We start from the raw sequence: 23264 nt of genomic DNA, 5'->3' as shown, positions 1-23264 counted from the left end.
TCCCAAGGAAAAAAAGCAAGCTACAGGAAAAATGCATACAGTATGATCCCAAAAGCAAACCACACTAACTCTGTTTCTATGGCCACACACCTATGCATGTCAATGCAGAGAGAAGGCTAGTAAGCCCCTCACCAAATGACAGTGGTTACTGCTTGGAAGCACTTGGAGTTGTTTAAATCTTTTTTTTGTTACAGGCTACAGTGCAATGATACGATCTTGGCTCATTGCAACTTCCGCCTCCTGAGCTCAAGCGATTCTCGTGCCTCAAGCTCCTGAGTAGTTGGGAGTACAGGCGCGTGCCACCATGCCTGGCTAATTTTTGTATTTTTTTATAGAGATGGAATATCTGCCATGTTGGCCAGGCTGGTCTGGAACTCCTGGCCTCAAGTGATCCGCTTGCCTCAACCTCCCAAAGTGCTAGGATTACAGGAATGAGCCACCGCGCCCGGCCTAATTTTTAAATTTTTTCTGTAGAGACAGGGTCTCACTATATTGCTCAGGCTGGGCTTGAACTCCTGGGCTCAAGTGATCCTCTGCTTCAGCCTTCCAAAGTGCTGGGATTACAGGTGTGAGCTACTGTGCCCAGACTGGATCACTTAAACAAAAATTTTTTTCATTTAAAAATTTTTACTTGTTTATTGTTTTTTCAAAAATGACCTTTCCTTGCCAACAAACAAAAATTTAAGAAGCAGCAAGGCCACATGTGGCTTTCTGACTGAGCTCAAGGGAGCCCTAGGGACCTTTGGGATGTAAGAAAAGGTGGGAGGCTCAGTCCTCTTCCTATCACCCCCACCTCACCACAGCAGCCTTCTGTCTCTTCCACAGCTCAAGTTTCCATGTAAAATTTAACTGGAAGAAAATGTTTGGAAGCCCAACTCCAGTCATGTTACACGTGAGGAAACCCGGGGCCGGACGCGGTGGCTCATGCCTGTAATCCCAGCACTTTGGGAGGCCGAGGCGGGCGGATCGTGAGGTCAGGAGATCAAGACCATCCTGGCGAACACAGTGAAACCCCATCTCTACTAAAAAATACAAAAAATTAGCTGGGCGTGGTGGTGGGCACCTGTGGTCCCAGCTACTCGGGAGGCTGAGGCAGGAGAATGGTGGCACCCGGTGAACCCAGGAGGCGGAGCTTGCAGTGAGCCGAGATTGTGCCACTGCACTCCAGCCTGGGAGACAGAACTAGACTCCATCTCAGAACAAAACAAAACAAACAAACAAAAAGGTGAGGAAACTCGGGTGCACTGGGTGGGGGAAGGGACATGTTTGGGTCACAAGTGAGCTGAGCTCGGCAGAGACTGAGGCTTCTTAACTTGTGGCTTTGCAAACCTGTGAAAAAACCTGGCTTGTCAGAAACATACCCAGGCCTGTGGAATGTAGCTTCTAGCCCTGCAGGGGAAAATCAATATGAGATGCCAGGCAAGAAAATCCAGCTTAGCTGTGAAATCGGGTCTCTGGAATGTATCAAGGGTAAGATAATAAAAAGAAAAGAAAAGACACAAAGCCAAACACAGCTTCCATAAAAATCTTCTATTAACTGGCTTTTGGTGCAGGGAGAGGCAGGCGTCTGAGTCCGTCTCAGTCTGTCGGGCTGTCTGCCTGGCAGCCAGGGCAGGTCAGGACTGCAGCCTTCAGCGTGGTGGACAATGGTTTGCCTCCCTTCACGTCTTTTTTTTTTTTTTTTTCTGAGACAGAGTCTCACTCTGTTGCCAAGGCTGGAGTGCAGTGGCGCGATCTCAGCTCACTGCAACCTCTGCCAACCAGGTTCAAGCAATTCTGCCTTAGCCTCCTGAGTAGCTGGGACTACAGGTGTGTGCCACCAAGCTCGGCTAATATTTTGTATTTTTTTTTTTCAGTAGTCTTTATTAAAGACCTGCTCTGTGCCAGGCAAGGTATGAGGCTGAGTTGGGGAGAGATTCAGAAATGAAGAAAATATAGCTCTGCCCTCATGAACTCAGTGTAGTGGGGATGACAGACCAATCAACACAAAATGTGCTGAACAGAGGCCCTGGAAACAAAAGGAATGAACTTGGTTCAGGAGGACTGGCGGGGCATCTGTAGGAAGGGGTAATGGAGGTTCCACGGTAGGAGGCTACTTGACTGGACCAGGAGCCCCAGGGTATGGCAGGAGGGATGGTGCACTTGATTTAGACCAGGGAGAAATCTCAGTTCAAAGAAATCTTTCACATCCACCAGGGAAGGGGCCTGTGACTGTGACCTTGGCCCTGTACCTGGCTTTCTTCGCTAAGTTGAAAAAGAGATAGAGAGGAAGAAAAAGGAGCCCAAGCTTGTTCAGGCGGTAGGTGCCACTGGTAGGAGCACATCCATGCATTTGACACATATTTCCTAAGGGCCTAATAGCTTCCAGGACCTGCGCTGGGCCATGAGACTGAGGAAGAATGAGAGGCGTCACCATTCTTTCTGCTACACCTTCGGCTTCTGGTCCATCCCGTCCCTGGTTCTGTGCAGTGGGGCAGTTCTTCCATGCTATGTGGCCTCTGGTTATGTGGCTTCCTGGCAGGGCCAGGCAGAGAAGCATGGCAAGCTCCACCCACCCTAGCTGTGCCCTGGAAGAAGACACAGGTAGGGACAGTGAAACCCAGGCACCCGGGCAGCCTGTCCAGGGAGGTGTAACCTTGGCCCCAGACATCATTTGGAGCCAGGAAGGAAAAAGAAAAATCAGGATCAAAGTCAGCTGGGAGAAGATGCATTAGAGTCCAGAACTTCAGTCAAGCTTGGAAACACAGGCAATGGTGGCTGCAGAGACCCGCTGGAGCAGGTAGCTTCCTCAGCCTCCAAGTTGGAAGCAAGCCCAGGGAACATGCGGGTTCCCCTGAAACCTCACCACCTTTCCCTTCCTCATCTACTCAAGCCTGTCCTTCAAGGCCCAATTCAAACTGGTCCTTAGCAGGGTGACCCCTGCCTTTGAACTTCTAAAGAGCCTGCAGAAGCAACAGACTCCTTTTCCAGGTGAAGAATCGGGATCCAGAGAGGCAGAGCAACCCTCTTAAGGTCACACAGCTACTAAGAGCAGAGCCAGGGCCAGGCATAGGTCTCCTGCTTCAGGTCTGCTTTGCCACTTCCTGGGCTGTGTGACCACAGGCAAGTCCCTCATCCTCGCTAAGTCTCAGTTCCTTCTCTCGGCGCCCACTTCCCAGGGCTGATGTGAGAAAGAAAGAAGATGACATGTAGAAGTAGATCCAGCACCTTCTGGGCTCAACAAAGTGAATCCTGTTTCTTTTACTACAGGACTTTTCAGAGCCTTAATGTGCTCTGTGACTCCCCAAAAGGCAGACCAAGGGCACAGACATTTAAAAAAAATTTAAATTATTTTTTGAGACGGGGTTGCCCAAGCTGGAGTGCAATGGCCCAATCTCGGCTCACCACAACCTCCGCCTCCCAGGTTCAAGCGATTCTCCTGCCTCAGCCTCCCAAGTAGCTGGGATTACAGACACCTGCCACCACACCCGGCTAATTTTTTGTATTTTTAGTAGAGATGGGGTTTCACCATGTTGGCCAGGCTGGTTTTGAACTCCTGACCTCAGCTGATTCCCCCATCTCGGCCTCCCAAAGTGCAGGGATTACAGGCATGAGTCACTATGCCCGGCCGGCACATTTTTAGAACACATATTATCTTCCAGGGCACCATGGAATTGTCCAAAGGCATTAGGGGACCCTGCCTCTTGCCCACTGACTCCTTCACTGGCTATGATATACCTGTAGCACATGTATTGATGTCTCCACAATAGCCATGCTGCACCTCACCTATTCTCCAAACAGACCCTACATTTTCTTTAGGTCTTTCTACCTTTCCATTGGACCCTGGAGCTACAGGCCTGGACTCTGTGACTTGGTTTTCCTGATGAGATATGAGGGGTATTGGAGACTTCTGGGAAAGGTACCCTAGTCTCTAGGAGAGACACAGGAAGACCTGGTCTGGACTATCTCCTGGCACTGTCATGTCTGGAAGCCATAGTAGAAACAGCTCCTGCTGCAGCCCCTACTGCAGCCTCAAAGGAAGTAGCCTGACCATGAAGTGAGGCCCCAAGAGAAAGGAAAGATACATTCTGGATGATAGCTCAACCAAGCCTAGACTGCCCTACCTTACACTGCCTTGTCATGCAAGGGAACAGATTTCCTTACTACTTAGGCCACTCAGTTCAACAACAGCCTATCTGATTCAACAACAAACACATTTTAACTCCAGTACCATCTGCAGTGTCCTACCTAATTTCTCATGTGATTAGGACATGTGTCCTTGCTGAAGTTCCTGTGTACCCCAACCCAGCACCTCCCACTCTGTCCTTACTTGTTTAATGGTCTTCCTCATGATCGTTTGAAGGCAAGGCCTGGGTATCCAGCTCACCCTGTTTCCCTGGTGCCTAGCATAGGATCTGGTGCTAGTAAATCACTTAATAAATATTTGCTGAATGAATAAATAATGAACACATGAATGGAGGCTTTGCCTCTTTGCAATCTGCAGCCCCTGGGCTACCCAGCACAATGAGTCTCTCTGCATGGCAGCCCAGAGGGCCCCAGGAGCAAGGGCACAGCGCTCCAGAAATCTGGCCACCTCAATGCCAGCCACTCTGCTGACCCTGACAGCTGGGACCAGCCCCTTGGCAAATGCTCATAGGTGACTTACGACCTACGTGGGGTGAGATGAGACCTTACAATACCATGGGCCCTGGGCAAAACCACAGATCAAGGTGAAAGGCCATGTCCAGAGATGGCTAACTTCCGTGGGGAACTTACCAATCAGGCTCCCTGGATTGGAGCAGGGGGCCAGCCTTCTACCAGCCTGGAGGACCCCTTGTCTGCTCCTTGCCCACCGCTAGAGCTACAGAGGGTCATGCTGGCCTGGAAAGCGGCCACTGGTCCAGGATAACATCTTTGGCCTGGGATCTGGGGATGTCGCAATGATGCAGGATAACACCTCTAGTCTGGGATCTGGGGGTGTTGCAATGTGTATGACTAAGCAGTTTGCAAGTGCTTCCTGTCCAGCCAGCCAGATGGCTTTGTAGTTGCCCTGCGTCGGTTCCCCAAGCCCTCAGCCAGCCAAGCTTTTAACAGTGAACGGCCCTAGGGAGGGGTAACAACACAGGGCCCTAACTGAAGAAGCACCTGACATTTCCACCACTGGGGCTCCTACCACAAGAATGAGGCTGACTGGTCTCCTCCCTCTCTGAACCTCACAATCCCCATCCACGTGATGGTGAAAGAGCAACCTGTACTTGTCCAGAGGTCCCCTGATTTCTAGCTTCCATGCAGAACTCGGGGGGACTAGAATACATCTTATTTTGCAGTTTTCCACTTGGATGTTGTACTCTTTACCAATACATCCGACTCTCTGTCCCTCTGATGGGTCATCATTCCAAAGCTGAGTGAACTCTTTTTTTTTTTTTTTCTTGAGACAGGTTCTTACTGTGTCACCCAGGCTGGAGTACAGTGGCATGATAACAGCTCACTGCAGCCTTGACCTCCTGGGCTTAAGTGATCTTACCGCCTCAGCCTCCAGAATAGCTGGAACTATAGGCGTGTGCCAGCACACACGGCTAATTTTTGTATTTCTTGTAGATATGGGGCTTCACCATGTTGCCCAGGCTGTTCTCGAACTCCTGGGCTCAAGTGATCCACCTGCCTTGGCCTCCCAAAGTGCTGGGACTATAGGCATGAGCTGCCGCACCCGGCCCTGCTCTTTTCAAAACATAAAACATGCCGGCCTTGTCGGTTCATGGGACCCTTTGCTGTACTCACTATGGCCTCGGGACCACTGTCCCTGTTGCTCACTCTGCTTGGGAACCTCTCCTTCCCTCCTTTGCAGAACTGACCCCTCCTCACCCTTTAGCTCTCGGTGCCATGTCATGTTCTCAGAGGAGCCTTCCTGCCTGGGGTGAAGCCCTACCAAAGGCTCAGAATTCTGTGCACCTCCAGCTTGTAGTATTTGTTATATCTGTGATTTGGTGTTGCTTGTTTGATGAGTTGATTAATGCCAACTCCACGTGGGCAGGGGCCGTGTCTGTTTCACTCCCCACTATATCCTCAGAACCTAATTAATCCAGAGCCTAGAATGCTGTAAGTATTAGACAAATATTTGTTGAATAAATGAATAAATCATGAATGGACTTTTCAATGCCAAAAAAGTAGGAAGGACATAAACTAAAAATAAATAGAAAGGCCTTAAAGTGGAATATGTTCACCTTCTGAAAAGCTCACTCAAAGTCCTTAATTTTCTCATTTTGTCACAGCCTGGGGAAAATCAGGTCAAAGAATGGTTTCTGGGAAGCACTGTCCACCAGTGATTTGATGGTTAACACATTAAAGATGTAAGAAGAAGGGAAGTGGGGATAGTTTTGGCCCTTCTGGCCTTTTGCTATCAACAAGGGGGATTCACTAACAGCCTCCCTGCACAGAGTCAGAACCTGAAGACCGATCATTAGAGAACCTGCTTCTAACCACTGGGGGTGCACAGGTCTAGGGTTGTGAAGGGATCCCTGTGCTGATACTCCATGTCCAGTTCTGCGAAGATGGAGCCCTTGGTTTCCCTGTGTCCTCTCTGCACTTCCAGAGTTGGGGTATCGGAACCGCATGGCCCACTGCACTCACCTCTTGCCCTTGTGCACCCGGCTCAGGTCTACTGAGTCCCTGCTGAACACATCAAACTCGTCATTCTGGAAGACGTTGTGGCGAGACATCAGCAGGGGTGTAGGGTCTGGTTTCATTTCTCTGGGTGGGGGACACAGAGATCAATTTAAGGGGGCCCTGCCAGCTGAAGCAACGTGCACCCCACGCTTCCCTGCTGTGTTAAATCCATCGGATTTTTCAGTCCCCTTCAACAGACACTCCTAGGACACAATCTCAAACCTTGAAGAGGGAGATAAGCCTCCGCCTGACCTGGCCCCTGCCTGGGTATGCAGCCACACCTCGAACAAAGCTCCCCCTCCATACCCTGCATGCCATTCACACAGGGTTTCCTTCTGTTTCTTAAAAGCGCTATCCCTCATTTAATGCTTGTAATAGTCCCATGAGATCAATAGTCACAGATCACTCAACGTCATTGTGCCTCAGTGCCCTCATCTGTAAAATGTGGCACAAGGAGGCTGAGGAACTTGTCCAAAGGCACAAAGCTAACTTCACTCATTCATTTGGTAAACATCACTTGCTTATGGAAGACACACCCTTTTGGGCACTGGTTCCTGCTGTCCCATGGGGCCTTCAGGGCAGCAGTGGGCCAAACAAATGGTAGATGTGATGAAAGTGAGAAGCTGTGGCCATCCTCTCTCACAAATCTAGTGGGAACGTGGTAATGACAGGGGCAGGTCAGGAATGTAGGGGATCAGAAGGGCTCAACAACTCTGTGTCACATCCCTAAAGACACATCCATGGCTCTAATCAACCTTCCCACAAAGTGTGGCAGGGATGTGTATACTCTGCCCTGCCTGGGGCAAGTGAAAAACTCCTGTGGGGCCTAAGGTTTTTATGTTTCCCCAAAGAGGGCTTTAGTTTAAATGGCTGGGAAGAGAGAACAAGCTGAGTCCTGGGCCACAAATGAGGGAAGGAAGAGAGGAAGGGGCCCCACCCTGAGGCAGCCTGGGCAGCGGGAGCCTCCTCCCACCTGTCTCTCCCACCTGTCTAGGTTGCGGTCCAGCTGGCTGAGGGTGGGGGCCAGCCGCTCCTCCAGGATATTGTTGATCACCTGCTCTGGGTCGTAGTGGTAGTACTCCAGGCAGGCCAGGATGAAGCCCTCACCAAGGTCTGGCAGCAGGTCCTTCACTTGGGAGATGAGTGAGTCCAGCTCCACCCCACACACAGCAGGGCCCACAGCCGCGGCTGCTCCCATGCACTGTAGTGAGAGCCAGAGCCAAGAAGGGGAAGGCTAAGTGGGCCGGTGATAGGGCCACAGGCCCCAAACAGCACTGGACTAGGCATGAGGGATCTGGTTCAAGTCCTGGAACTGCCCCTCCTGCCTGTGAGAACTTCGCCAAGTGACTCAAGTCTCTCTGAGCCTCCATTTCTTTCTCTGTGAAAAAGGGGGCTCGTGATTGTTATGATTATTGCATGCCTGTATCAAAATATCTCATGTAACCTATAAATATATACACCTACTACATATCCAGGAAAATAAACAAAAAATAAAAAAAATTTAAGGCCAGGTACAGTCGCTCGTACCTGTAATCCCAGCACTTTGGGAGGCTGAGGCAAGAGAATTATTTGAGCTCAGGAGCTAGATCAGCCTGAGCAACAGAGCAAGACCCTATCAGTTCAAAAAATTTTTAAAAGTAGCCAGGTGGCTGGGCGTAGTGGCTCATGCCTGTAATCCTAGCACTTTGGGAGGCCGAGACAGGTAGATTGCCTGAGTTCAGGAGTTCAAGACCAGCCTGGGTAACACAGTGAAACCCTGTCTCTACTAAAAAAATTAGCCAGGCATGGCGGCGTGCGCCTTTGGTCCCAGCTACTTAGGAGGCTGAGGTGGGAGGATCACTTGATCCCAGGAGGTCAAGGCTGCAGTAAGCTTGATCAAGCCACTGCACTCCAGCCTGGGTGACAGAGCAAGAACCTGTCTCAAAAAATAAAAAATAAAATAACTTAGGCCGGGCGTGGTGCTCATGTCTATAATCCCAGCACTTTAGGAAGCTGAGCCAGGCGGAACATCTGAGGTCAGGAGTTTGAGACGAGCCTGTCCAACATAGTGAAACCCCATCTCTACTAAAAAAATACAAAAAATTAGCTGGGTGTGGTGGTGGGTGTCTATAATCCCAGTTACTCAGGAGGCTGAGGCAGGAGAATTGCTTGATCCCAGGAGGCGGAGGTTACAGTGAGCAGAGATTGCACTATTGCACTCCAGCCTGGGCAACAAGAGTAAAACTCAATCTCAAAACAAAACAAAACAAAAACAAACCAACCAAATAAATAAATTAAATTAAAATTTTGAAGGGACTGTATGACTTACCAGCTGGGCTACTGGCTGTGTGACTTTGGGCAGGGTGCTTCCCCTCTCTGAACCTCAGTTTCCTCCTCCTAAAATGGGCCTATACCACCCACCTCATGGGGTTGTTTCAAATAGTTCAAAGATGGCACAAAACCCAGTGAGCACAGTACCTGGCACAGACCAGGCCCTCCATAAACAGCCCTGGTTTCTACCGATTCTTTCTACTAATCCAAGGTCCTTTTCCAACTCTAACAAGTTGACTGACGTTGGAGGCGAACAGCAACCACCAGAGCTGGACTGTGTGGAGATGCTCCCCTTTAATTATAAAATTATAATCTCCTTTTTTTTTTTTGAGACGGAGTCTCGCTCTGTCACCCAGGCTGGAGTGCAGTGGCACGATCTCAGCTCGCTGCAAGCTCCGCCTCCCGGGTTCACACCATTCTCCTGCCTCAGCCTCCCGAGTAGCTGGGACTACAGGCGCACACTACCGCAACTGGCTAATTTTTTGTATTTTTAGTAGAGACAGGGTTTCACCGTGGTCTCGATCTTCTGACCTCGTGATCCGCCCGCCTCGGCCTCCCAAAGTGCTGGGATTACAGGTGTGAGCCACCATGCCCGGCCTATAATCTCCTTTTTAAGTAAGGGGCAAGCATTTTATATATTGCTCAATATTACTTAATTGTGTTAGCCTTTTAATTTAAGGACATTTACAGATCACAACAATACAAATCTCCATGAGTCTGCTAAGCAGCGAAATGGGGAAGAGGGTGGGAAAAGGTGAAGGAGGCTATTGTTTTCCAAGGCCCTGCAGGAATCACAGGGCCTGGGGTCTGGGAGGAAGGACAGCGGCATTTGTTAATGGAGCACTGAAGGCCAGCCAGGCTCAGGGTGAGCCTGGGCATGTGATAGCTCTCGGAATCCCAGCACCTCGTGGAGGTGGCCACTGCATCTGTCCCTACCTTACAGATGAGGAACCAAGGTGCAATGTGAGTGATGCGCCTAAGACCATACAGCTGCCACGTGGTAGAACCAGGTCACACCCCTGAGCTGCCTGGTTTGAGTCTGTGTGGTCTTCACCACTCTTATGCTGCCTCCCAACATGCAGGGGAGTCCTGGCCTTGGTGGCCAATCAAGACAGCCACAGATTTGGCCAGTCCTGGTAAAGCCTGGAGAGAAGGCACCAGATCCGAGGTTTCTACATTTGTTCAGTGGCATCCTGGAGCCCCACTGAGGGGCTTCCGAGAAGGCCAAACCATGGGACTTGGCACTGTTCCCAGTTGCAACCAAAGGAGCTCCACTTTTATCTGTTGAGAGGAGAGCTCCGGGAAGGGCTCGTGGAAACATTCACAGAAAGTTTCGCCCCTTCATTTTATAGAGGGGAAGCTGAGGTTTCGATAGTTGAAGCAACTTGCTCTCTCCTCACACCCAGTCCAGCATGCCCCTGGCTTGGGACCCTCTAAAGGCAGCACAGAGCTAACCAGTTGCTTGAGGCTGTCTATTCCCAAAAAACCTTTTTCCCTGAGTATAAAAGCAAAGAAGGGAGGTTTCCTGCTGCCCCAGCCTCTTAGATGGGGCCAAGGAGGGACAAGCGCAGAGGGAAAAGTGCCACCCAGACACATACCTCCTCTTCCTCCGAGTTCTCCGGGTGTGATGACGCTTGACTGACTGCCTCTGCCATCACCGTGACCCCATTAGGCTCCTCAGTCACCGATGGATCTTTAGCATCTGTGGCTTTCCGTCTGTCCACCCCTTCCCATGCACTCTCGACTGCCTGGAGGATGTAGGCAGTCCGCGTCTCATCCCTGTGAGGACTTGTTAAAGGGTCTGTCTTAGGTTCCTAGCTCTGAAGCAGCACAATTTCTCAGTCCCTCCCCAGCATCTGACCACATGGTTCCTGCCAGGGGCTTTCTGGGCTATACCTAAGCGGGCATCACGGGCACCTGGGCTGCATGGGAAAATGGGCCAGACTACAGCCATGCTGGCTTCACAACCTAGGGCCTGCCACTCAGCAGAAAGCAGCTCTGAGTAAAGACAGGGCCAGGGCTGCCATCAGTGTCCTGGGGCACAGGTTTGGACGAGCCAGCAGCTCTTCTTTTGTACTGACTGCCAGGAGGAGGGCGTGGTAGGGCCACTGCCACTGGGCTTCCTGTCCAACTAGCTGAGGGTATTCTGCAAAGGTTGTGGGCCATCAGGTTTCCCTGAAGCAGGACTGAGCAATCTACTGCAACCACTAGAATGACCCATAGGCTGCCCCTCCCCGTCCTTCCTCCTTGTCAACCACCCTGGGCACTGTGAAGCCAGAAATCTGAGAGTTCCCTTAGACTTTCTCACTCTGCTTCTTGTCCAAACCCTCATCACCCATGCTTGGATGCCAGCAACAGCCTCCTCACTGGCCTGAGCCTCATGGTGGTTCTGGGCCAGTCCATTCTCTTCCCTGTGCCAGACAGAGCTTTTCCAAAGTATAGAACTGCCCATGTCACCTCCTGCTTCACAACCTTCCACGCTCCCCAGCGCTTGCAGGACAGAGCCCAAACTTCTTAGTGATGGTCACCCCAGGGCTGTGCACATTGCTGGCCTTCACCTCACCTGCAACACCCCAATTCCTCCTCCTGGGAGACCCCTCCTTAATGACTGCCCCCTGTACTCTATACATGACGTCTGTGGCTCCAAGGAGCCTGTTTTCTCTGTCCTCTGTCCACTGGGAACATTCTTGTCCTTGTCCTTGCTCCTAGCTTGATGCTCTCCCACTCTTTCTGCTGTTCTTCTGCTTGGACATCACTTCCATCTGACACCCCCACCTGGAGCTCCGCTGGGTGAGGCGCCTCCTCTGGTTTCCTGCCCTCTGAAATCTTCCCACGTGATGCTCTAACTGCCTGTTTACTTGTCCACCTCCCCTCCTGCTGTGAGGAGGGGCTGAGTCCATCTTGGTCATATAGGCCCAGATGTTCAGGAAACACATAGGAAAATTACGACTGCATCCCCCCTGCCCCAAGCATCAGAGCAGGCATCTTCTCTAGAAAAGGCGAGGCTGGGAGGCTGGGCGTGGAGGCTCATGCCTGTAATCCCAGCACTTTGGGAGGCTGAGGCGGGCAGATCACGAGGTCAGGAGATACAGACCATACTGGCTAACACGGTGAAACCCCGTCTCTACTAAAAAAATACAAAAAAATTAGCCCCCATCTCTACTAAAAAAATACAAAAGAATACAGGCGGGCACCTGTAGTCCCAGCTACTTGGGAGGCTGAGGCAGGAGAATGGTGTGAACCTGGGAGACGGAGCTTGCAGTGAGCCAAAATTGCACCACTGCACTCCAGCCTGGGCAACAGAGAGAGACTCTGTCTCAAAAAATAAAATTAAAAAAAAAAAAAAAAAAAGGCTGGGCATGCTGGCTCATGCCTGCAATTCCAGCACTTTGGGAGGCCGAGGGGGGCAGATCATGAGGTCGGGAGATCGAGACCGTCTTGGCTAACATGGTGAAACCCGGTCTCTACTAAAAATACAAAAAATTAGCCGGGCGTGGTGGCGGGTGGCTGTAGTCCCAGCTACTCGGGAGGCTGAGGCAGGAGAATGGTGTGAACTCTCAGTGAGCCAAGATCACGCTACTGTACTCCAGCCTGGGCGACAGAGCGAGACTCCATCTCAAAAAAAAAAAAAAAAAGAAAGAAAGAAAGAAAAGACAGAAAAGGCGAGGCTGGGACCTTGGGAGGCCACCTCGGACAGCTGGCTGACCCACGCGTGGGTTCTGGGGCTAAACCTCTTTCCACTCCTCTGGGTTCCAGCAGCCTGTCTCACTTCTGACCTAGTCAAGCTGGGCCCTGTCGCAGTGGGCTATGGTAGAAGGATACAAGACTGACGAGGCCTGCTGCAGCAAGCTGATGTCTTCGGCCACGGGGAAGAGTGCATCATAGTCCCGGAGGAACCTGTAGGCAGAGGAGAGCAGATGGGATGGACAGGGCTGGGGCCACAGGAACACTGTGCTGCTGCAGGCCACTCCCTGTGTCTACTGCCCGACCTTATTAGAGCTGTGGTGGGCCTATGGCGGGGGCTCTATCATGTAAGGCCTCTTGGGGACTGGTGGGAGGGTCATAGGCCTGGCCCAGCTCAGCCGCACTCACCTCTTCTCCTGCAGCAAGGAGCTGAAGATCTGAAGGAACTCTTCGATGAAGCCCTGAATGTTGTCACAGCTAGAACAGGACACCAGGGAAGATAAGCTCATGCAATGCAAGATGAGCTACAGCTCCTTTATACACCCCCTGCCCCTCTTCAGGGCTGAGGCCCGATGGACGAATGAGGCACTTTTCTCAGTTTCTCATCTCTGTTCAGCCAACCCCAGTGCAGGGGAGGAAGCCAAGACGAAAGAATGGAAATGCTCCTGCAGGGCCTGGGGAGGAGACTCTTCCACCAGGAGGCAATTCCTGAGGGTTACCTGCTTTCTAGGATGGGAAGGAGGCAGATCTGATTCAGGATGATGTGGAAAATCTCTATCAGCTTCTTCCTGGAATGGGAGAGCCTCTGCCACAGGTCACCTAGAAGCCTAGGCCAGAGAGAAAAAAGACACAGGTTTAGGAGACAAAAAGGGCCTGAGGTGTCAGGCGCAATGGTTTACACCTGAAATACCAGCACCTTGGGAAGCTGAGGTGGGAGGATCACTTGAGCCCCAGGAGTTTGAGATCAGCCTAAGTAACTAAGTGAAATCCTGTCTCTACAAAAAACACAAAAAATTAGTCAAGTGTGGTGATGCAGGCCTGTAGTTCCAGCTCCTGGGGAGGCTAAGGGGGATCGTGTTTGCCTGGGAGGTCAAGGCTGCAGTGAGCCATGATGGCGCCACTGCCTTCCAGCCTGGGTGGCAGAGCAAGACTCTGTCTCAAAAAAAAAAAAAAAAAAAAAAAAAGGAAAAGAAAAAGAAAAAAAGGCATGAAGGGAGCTTCTCCCCAGCAGTTGCAGGTGCCTCCCTGGAGCACAGAAGGCCTCAAAATTCACTGCTGAGAGCAGCTGGCAAAAGCCACAGGCCCAGAGAAGCCAGCTGCTTCCAGGGCTGCTTCTCAGTTCAAATGGTGGGTCAGGAACCAGCAGGCTGAGTATCAACAATGTGAGTAACAGCTGAGGGAAGGGCTTAAATGCAGGGGCCAGCCATCATGGTATTTTGGGGGATTGGGTTAACAGACATAACTGCCTTGGGACAAGCAGGACTTTGGGTCAAATCTCCTTCATGCTGTTTAATAACACTTAACTCTAGCTGTTGGGATCTTTCTAGTTAGGTCCTCACACAAGTCTTTACAGACAACACACACACACACATATATATATTTTAATATGCTAAGAGTTAAAAAAAAAAAAAAAGCAGTTCAAGACTAGCCTGGCCAATATGTCAAAACCCCATCTCTACAAAAAATACAAAAATTAGCCAGGTATGGTGGCACACACCTATAATCCCAGCTACTCGGGGGACTGAGGTGGGAGGACTGATTGACGTCAGGAGGTCAAGGCTACAGTGAGTTGTGACTGTACCACTGCACTCCAGCCTGGGTGACAGAGTGAGACCCTGTCTCAAACAATAACAACAACAACAACAACAACAACAACAACAAACCAATGCAGAGGTCAGGAAGTGGCTAGACAGGGATGCAGAAGCCCAAAAGCTGCACAGTCCCTGGTCCCACCCACTTGTCTTAGAGATGGGGATGCTAATGCCTAGGGAAGGCAGGGCCCTGCTCGGGGCTTTCTCTCCCACAACAACATTCTTAATTTTGTCCCCGCCTCACTTGCTATCTTCAAGCCTCCTCTTCTTAATTGCAGACTCCATTTCGGGAATTGCTGCTTCGTAGAAGGAAGCTAGTCTGTGCAGGCACACACAGGGAAAATGTTGGATTAGTTCATAAATACCACACTTCGTAAGAACATCAAAGCAAACCCCAGGGAGTGGGAAGGTCCATTTCTTCTTTTTCCACACAATTTTCTCCAGGGACCCCTTGGTTCTTCCCTGAGCTCACCCCAGACTGACCCCCTGGGGCTGGTCCCAGGAATAGCTTCATAAGAAGTGACCTATAGCCATGTCCCTCATTCAGATGGGCAACTAAGGCCCAGATAGGCTCATACTAACAGAGGAATCAGAAGACCATTCAGGACCCACTGAAGTTTGAGAAGCAGATCGAAGATTACTTGCTTGTAATTTTCTTGCTCAAACACTGTCAGTTAGCCAGGCACAGTGGCTCAGGCCTGTAATCCCAGCACTTTGTGCGGCTGAGGCAGGAGGATTGCTTGAGCCAGGAGCTCAAGATCAGCCTGGGAAACAGGCTGGTGAAACCCCATCTCTATAAAAAATACAAAAATTAGCCAGGCATGGTGGTGCACACCTGTAGCCCCAGCTACTTGGGAGGCTGAGGCAGTAGGCCGGTAGGTTACGGCTACAGTGAGCCATGATCACACCACTGCATTCCAGCCTGGGTGACAGAGAGAGACCCTGTCACAAAAAAAAAAAAAAAAAAAAAAATTGTTCTGGCTGGGTGCGGTGGCTCACGCCTGTAATCCTAGCACTTTGGGAGACCAAGCTGGGTGGATAACTTGAGGACAGGAGTTTGAGAACAGCCTGGCCAACATGGTGAAACCTGGTCTCTACTAAAAATACAAAAATTAGCTGGGAGTGGTGATACATGCCTGTAATCCCAGCTACTCAGGAGGCTGAGGCAGGAGAATTGCTTGAACCCGGGAGGTGGAGTTTGCAGTGAGCCAAGATCGCACTACTGAACTCTAGCCTGGGCAACAGAGTGAGACTCTGTCTCAAAAAAAAAAAAAATTGTTTTAATATGAAAATCTCAACACAGTATTTGTATTTGGTCAAAATAGGCTAAATGTTCTCAGGATTTTTTCCAATCCCACTGGAAATGAGAAAAAATATATTAAAATAAAAAGTAATAATTAAAAAATTTAAGAAAAAAGTAAATGTATCATATTTTCTACATTGGCTTATGAGTTAAGCCAGTTAGCACTGTTTCTATAACTTTTAAATTAACTAATTAATTTTTTTTTTTTTGAGATGAAGTCTAGTTATATTGCACAGGCTGGTTTTGACCTCCTGGGTTCAAGCGATCCTCCTGCCTCAGCCTCCCAAGAAGCTGAAATTACAGGTACCTGGCTTAAAACTTTTATAAAATTAAGGCTGTGCATGGTAGCTTCTGCCTGTAATCCCAGCACTTTGGGAGGCTGAGGTGGGCAGATCACTTGAGGTCAGGAGTTTGAGACCAGCCTGGCCAACATGGGAAACCCTGTCTCCTCTAAAAATATGAACAATAGCTAGGCATGGGGGCGGGCACCTGTAATTCCAGCTACTTGGGAGGCTGAGGAGGGAGAAACACTTGAATCTGGGAGGTGGAGGTTGCAGTGAGCCGAAATCATGACACTGCACCCTAGCCTGGAAGACAGAATGAGACTCTGTCTCAAAAAATAAAAAAAAAATGTAAATTAAAAATAATTTCTATGAAATTATTTTCAAACAAATATAATTATACTAATAAAAAAAAAAAGAAAAACACCTGCTAGCAGTTCCCTACCTCTTATGACAGCAAACCATAATTATTTTCTCTGGTACATCCATATCTGTCACAGTACAGCCAATCTTGCTTCTCACCTTGGTGATTTCACACCACCCTTTCCCAACTCAAATTCAAACTCTCCATCCCAGTCGCACGGCCCCTCAACATTCTTCCAGAGATCAGCACTCCCACAGCCCTCTGGCTTCCTCTCAGGCTAATGCTGGCCACTGCTCTCCTCTTCTTTCTCCTTATTCTCCTCCTCCTCCTCCACGCAGCATTCCAGGCTCACCTCCTCCCTGTGCACTTCCTGATCATGCTCACTCATGGGAATTCTTCCTTTCCAGAACTAGATGCACTGCATGTGGAATATATTGCCCTGTTGCTCTGGCAAGTGAAACTGCAGCTGCCTCTTTTCTGTGGTATAATTCTTCCCCCAAACATCTTAAGCTTCCCAAAGCCGGAACTGCAGCTTATGTGTCTAGGTTGGTGCTGAATTTGGAGCAAGTCCTCTGTAAACATGTGCCTGTCAATTGGCTGGTTTCTGGCAACGTCTATCCTACTACAATGCTATACACAACAAAGGGTAACTAGGCCAAAAGAGGCGGGTCCCACTAGGCCCACAGCATAGCCCAGAAAATGACAGAGAGGGCAGTTTGGCCTAAACAGGTTTAGCCGTTGCCAGGATATGTTGCTGGTGGGAGAGTAAATTGGAACAACCCCTATGGAGGGCGATTTGGCAAGATCTATGGAAATTAAAAATGCACATTCCATCTGTCTCTGCTAGTCTACTTCTAGGAATTATTCCTCAGATATACTCGCAGAGGTACCAAAGGATGTGTGTGCAAAGTTATTCTTGTTTTTTTTTTTAATGAGACAGAGTCTCGCTCTGTCGCCTAGGCTGGAGGGCAGTGGTGCAATCCCTGCTCACTGCAACCTCTGCCTCTTGGGTTCAAGCAATTCTCCCACATCAGCCTCCCGAATAGCTGGAATTACAGGCGTGTGCCACACATCCAGCTAATTTTTGTATTTTTAGTAGAGGTGGGGTTTCACCATGCTGGCCAGGCTGGTCTTGAACTCCTGACCCCAAGTGGTCTGCCTGCCTTAGCCTCCCAGAGTGCTGGAATTACGGCCATGAGCCACTGCGCCTGGCTTCTGTAGTATTTTTTTGTATAGCAAGCACCTGAAAAAAACCTAAAGGACCATCAATGGGATCTGGTATTCCATACAGTGGAATTCTACCCAGCCATACCAAAGACATCAGAGAAAGAGTGCTTAATGCACGGATACGGCACCACTGTTTAGTAAAACAGTAAAATGCAAACAGTAAATACTCATAATATGCAAGCCTTAAATTTTCCAAAAGGAGGGAGACATATAATGTGCATAGTTGCTCATATGTGCATAATATACTTGCATATCTCTGGAAAATTTCACCAAAAAAACCTAATGGCGATGGCTGTATGTGAATAATAGAATTGGGAAAGTGGAAAGAGAGACTTCTCAGTGTGTATTTTATACTTTTTGAGTTTTGAACCATGTGAATATATTATTTATTCTTAAAAGGGCAGAAAGAGGTATACTCAGCTATACTTGAGTAGATGGGAGAGGAAGGAGGAAAAAGGTTATTTTGAGAGGGATTACCAACAAAGCCGACTGGGCAACTGTAACCACTTTCAGAGAGTTCTGGAGAACTGAGGTGGCTGCATTTGCTCAGGAGGGCGTTCCTGGCCTCCAGCACGGTTGGAACAGGCTGGGTCAGCCCCAGGGTGTTTGTGGGTCAAAGGCAGTGTTGCCTTTAGTCAAAAGTGTTTCCCTTTCTTCCTCCTCACCCTGTGATGGGCATAGCTTCTCTCCTGCCTCTGCTGTCCCTTGCAGTAAAGTCGGCTCTTCCAAAACTTACCCCTTCCCCATCTCCAAAGAGCCTTTCAAAAGCAATCTGTGCCACATTTGGGGAAACACTTTAACAAAATGGGAAAATGCCTACGATAAGCGAAAATACGCAAGGTACAAAATTCTAAGAATAATACGATTTCTTACGGTGCTTTTAATTTCCTACTTTTCTGGATTTGCCAAATGTCCTACAAGCACATGCTGCTTTTATCATGAGAAAAGATACCTTTTTAAAAAAGTGGACAGCTACATACCCCTCTCTGCTGGGGAAAATGCTGGGCAGCACGTTATCCTAACATTCTCTGGGAGGCTCAGTAACCCTAATGTCTGATTTTTATAAGCTGAGGTGACCAGGGAGGGGTCACAGCACCAGCTGCCATCTCTGGCACATGTAAGGACTAAATAAATGTTTTGTTAAATGGGTGAGTAAATGACAGAATGGGCAGGCAGCTGAATGGACGGAGTTGGGCAGCTCCCAGAAGCTGCTACAAACGGTGGGGAGAGACGTCTTGCTAGAGTGACAGTCAGAGGCCACGGGGAAGAGGCCTGTGCCCACAACTGTGAGGCAACACGCAGGTTGCCAGCCCTTTCACCCTGGCCTGGAATGCCCATGCCCACCCCTTTCTTACTGCACTAGCAACAGATGCGCTAAGAGGGCAAAGTGGGTCTGCCTCCCTCGCTCATATTCTCTTTCCCATCTGCCTCCATCCCACCAGGATCTTTCTAAAGGCTCCTTTGGATAAAAGCCTCCAGGGGCTCCCCACTGCCTACAGCATAAAGGCCCTGCCGCACATCCCAGGCTCCTCACAATCTGACTTCTACTGACTTACCCAAAGTGGGCTCCTGTTACTGGCTTGTTTTCCTGCTGTCCTGTGTGTCCCCCCACTCTGCCTCATGTCACACTTCACTCCCCAGCTCTCTCTCTGGGCCTCTGCATGCTTCACTTCACCTGCCTAAGATGCCCTTCCTGCTATGGGAACTTTTCTTTGTCTGGAAGATACCTGTTCCTTCAAGACATCCTTCAAGGGTGATCTCCCAGCCCCACGTTGGAGCACTCTGTTGTTTCCTTGTGTGTGTTCCCCTCGGGCTACTCTATTGAACTGAAACTATTCTTGGTTGTGTGTTTTTTTTTTCTTTTTCTTTTTTTTTAGATGGAGTCTTGCTCTGTCACCCAGGGTGGAGTATAGTGGCGCAATCTCAGCTCACTGCAACCTCTGCTGCGCGGGTTCAACTGATTCTCCTGTCTCAGCCTCCTGAGTAGCTGGGACTACAGGTGCATGCTGCCATGCCCAGCTAATTTTTGTATTTTTAGTAGAGACGGGGTTTCACCATATTGGTCAGGCTGGTCTTGAACTGCTGACCTCAGGTGATCCACCCACCTCGGCCTCCCAAAGTACTGGGATTACGCATGAGCCACCATGCCCAGCTCATTGTGCGTGTGTGTGTGTGTGTGTGTGTGTGTGTATTTTTTTCCCCCTACCCTATCCTGGTCTTGGCCAAAAAATGGGAGTGCTTCTAAAACGCAGGCTCCACACAAGCAGGAGGCTTATCTGTTGTTTTCACTGCTGCATCCCCAGGCTGGAAGACTGGCACATTCTAAGCACCCAGTAAATATTTGTTAAATAAGTAAATATTTGTTAAATTAGTACATAAGCCAGTACCTCTATTTCAACAGCCAGAACTACTGCCATACCTGTAACAAAAGTCATGCTTCTGGAAGGTCTGGCAAGCCAAAGGGAAGATATCCAGAAAGGCCCAAAGTGTGGTGCAGGTATCACAAAGGTAGAGAACAATGTCCTTTAACTCCTGTTGCCAAAAGAATACACTGCATTATTCTCCTCTGCCCGCACATACAGATCTGCAGAGTGTCTGAGACAACTTTAACACGGTCAGGGTCCCAAACAGGCAGGATGCTAACATGGGAGGAAGGGAACACTGGAGGTTCCGGGCAAAGCCTGGCTGGCTGGTCCATCTTCAGGAGCACGATCTGGGTGAGTCACCTAACCTCTCTAAGCCTCAGGTCTTTCTATGGTAGCTCCAATGGCCTTACACCCAAGCATCGCTAGGGTTACTTCCAGTTCTGAGATAATATGATTCCCTCTTCTAAGTTAAAGGAAAACCAACTCTTGAATCTGAAGACATCATGCAAAGAAGGAACATCCGAGGCAGGACAAGACTATCAAGTCCATAGGTTTTTCACATCTTGAAGAGGGTATACAAAACACTTTCTTCTAAGTTTCCTACACACTTTCCTAGTTCTTATGACAACTCTGAAAAGTAGGCTGGGAAGCTGTTGAGGATCTCTATTTTACCGATAAGGAAACTGAGGTTCCGAGGGGTAAAATGATTTGTTCCCACAGCACCTGCCACGTGCCCTTCTGAAATGTGATCACAATCTCCAGGAGGATAGCTCATAGCTGCCTTGTTCCTGTTCTATCTCCAGGGCTTAGGGCAGCACCTGACACGTCGAGGCTTCCTGAATGTTTGCCTTCTGTCACCCTTGTCAACTCTAAATTCCATAAGCGCAGGGGCCAGTCTGCTTTTGTTTACTGCCTTACCTCCAGACATAGCACAGGGTCTGGCACATGCTGCAGACTCCTCAATATAAGTCCACTGAATGAATGGCTCAATGAATAATGCACAAATGAACATGTCAAACTGAAACAAATGAGGACTCTGAATTCTTATTCCCCGGTTCTTTCCACTACTCTGTAAATGAGGCTCCCAGAGAGAAATCCAAGCCAACTGAAAATGCTCTAAACCTGTGTGATAGGACATAATAGTTGACATAATAGTTGCTCACTGCACTGGGGAAAGGGGCCCTGGCAGGGAAGGGGCCCTGGTCTGGGAAGAGACCACTGGGTGCTCTACTGGGGCAATCTTCCCAGCCTCTGGGTAGCCAGGCCCTGGTTGGAGGGACCCAGCAGGAAAGAGACTGGGCTGAAGGGCAACCTTACCAGGAGAGGCATGTCGCTGGGGGTCAATCGGCCCCTCTCCTCGAGCTTCTGGGGTGTGGTACTGGCCCCGTCCCCTTGCAAACCACAGTGCTGGAGGATATTGCTGAAGACCTGTGAAAGACAAGAACGGGCTCTCTCACATCATACTGAACCAGGGCTAGGACCCCTGGCCGGAGCCAGGGTCAGGTGATCTGAAAACTGCCTTGGAGTTTCTAGAATATTTATCCATGTTTTCAGGATATAAGCTGAGACAATTACCTTCTCCAATAGTAAGGTCAGAGTAAAAACTATGTAAGATGGGAATGATGGGAGCATCCTTCTTACAGGAGGGCGGAGAGGATTAAAAAGACAACCTGGGGCCAGGTGTGGTGGCTCACTCCTGTAATCCCCAAACTTTGAGAGGCCAAGGATGGAGGATCGTTTGAGGCCGGAAGTTCAAGACCAGCCTGGGCAACATAAGTGAGACCCCCCCATCTCTACAAAAATTTTTTAAAATTAGCTGGGCAAGATGGTATGTACTTGTAATCCCAGCTACTTGGGAGGCTGAGGTGGGAGGATCAATTGAGGCCAAGAGTTCAAGGCTGCAGTGAGCTATGATTGTGCCACTGCACTCTAGCCTCAGTGACAGAGCAAGATCCTGTCTTCCCTCCCAGAATCCTGTAGATATTATCTGACCGTATAGGCCAAGCAAGTATGATAATGAACATTTAAGATATACCTTTTGCAATGTATAACAAATCTTTAGAGCCCCTGTAGATAGCTATTTATGGAAACTACATTGAAATAAGACAAATCAACAGTGAGAGGAAAACAGAGTCCATCGTAGGGACTGAACTGACTGTGCCATTTTTAAGGAGGCTGGCATGTAAGGATTCCAAAACTTACTGTGAATAGTGGATATCTCTTAGTGGTGGGATTATGAGGGAATGGTAATGTTCCTCTTTCATTTTTTATTTTCCAAATTTTCTACAATGAACATTATTTCATGAATTAATTTTATAAAACTTTAAAGCTACTTTTTGAGAAACACTGGTCTCTTAAAGGGATATCCTTAGAGGCATATGGCTGTTGGCAAGCAACACAAAACGCAAGCCAAACTCTGTCTGTAGGAGCGCCAGACAGCCAGCCCTTAGGCTTAAGTCTTGTTCAAAACAGAAAAGGGCGAATTTAAAGAGGTGTAGTCAGGGGTAAGACAAAGAGACTGTCTGGGGAGACGGGGGAGTCAGGGAATAAACTTTTCCTCAGCTCTTCCAGGAAAGTCAGGAAACACCACTGAGTTGGGGAGGTGGCCTATACCCCAAGCTTAACCTCCCCTGGGCAGGGCCAAGAGCTGGTACCTGAAGGATGGTAGGCAGGGTTTCATCCAGGTCATTGTAGTAACTTGGCTGCTGTGTAAAGATGTTTCCTAAAAAGAGAAGAGAAAGGTTGGAATTGAGAAAAGGTGGGGGCTTGGTGGAGTGAAGAGGACACATTACATATGGTTGCCAGCATATCTGTGACCTTTCTCCCTTTTCCTAATCCCATCTGCAGCTAGGACCTCGGATGAGTTCTGGCCCCAGGCCTTGCTGGCGCTGAGCTTTGGCCCAGCCTAGAAGCTTCCCCAGGATTGGGGAGGGACCTTGCTCAGTATGATTTAACCTTTTAAGTACCTCTGCCTAGTGAATTACATAAAAGACCTGCCCTGGTCAAACCAGCTCACCCTGATGTCCCCAAGGAGTGATCACACTTGGGCACCCTGCCTCCTATGACAGCTATGGCTCTGGAAGTTGGAGTTAGTCATCCAGGAAAATCAGCAGATAGGATCTCTTTGCTCAAGAAACATGGATGCAATAATCCAGGACTCTCCAATAATGTGAGGAGATTGCAGGGAGATATTTCTCTGGAAATTTCATGCCTTCCACTTGTAGATATGCTAACCATACTAATCCTACTCCAAGGTGAGAGGCCTGAGAAGGACTT

General features: G+C 49.2%; 1 protein-coding gene across 2 annotated transcripts in view; it reads right to left on the bottom strand.

The window, feature by feature from the left end:
- The window catches only part of ASCC2 (activating signal cointegrator 1 complex subunit 2), a 51250-nt gene that overhangs the window by 6178 nt on the left and 21808 nt on the right, over window positions 1-23264 (bottom strand). For both annotated transcript variants that reach the window (XM_025399579.1, XM_025399580.1), the window contains 10 exons: window positions 22643-22710; window positions 21306-21416; window positions 20042-20154; window positions 14692-14766; window positions 13356-13463; window positions 13045-13113; window positions 12775-12849; window positions 10551-10731; window positions 7629-7843; window positions 6607-6726 (listed from right to left, as the gene is read on the bottom strand). In XM_025399579.1, the coding sequence (XP_025255364.1) occupies window positions 6607-6726; window positions 7629-7843; window positions 10551-10731; window positions 12775-12849; window positions 13045-13113; window positions 13356-13463; window positions 14692-14766; window positions 20042-20154; window positions 21306-21416; window positions 22643-22710 (1135 nt within the window). The remainder of the gene's footprint in view (window positions 1-6606; window positions 6727-7628; window positions 7844-10550; window positions 10732-12774; window positions 12850-13044; window positions 13114-13355; window positions 13464-14691; window positions 14767-20041; window positions 20155-21305; window positions 21417-22642; window positions 22711-23264) is intronic.

The sequence above is a fragment of the Theropithecus gelada genome, chromosome 10 (assembly GCF_003255815.1).
Source record: "Theropithecus gelada isolate Dixy chromosome 10, Tgel_1.0, whole genome shotgun sequence".
Taxonomy (NCBI): Eukaryota; Metazoa; Chordata; class Mammalia; order Primates; family Cercopithecidae; genus Theropithecus; species Theropithecus gelada.
Note: the sequence above shows the minus strand (reverse complement) of the source record. Positions and strands in the feature narration are given on the sequence as shown.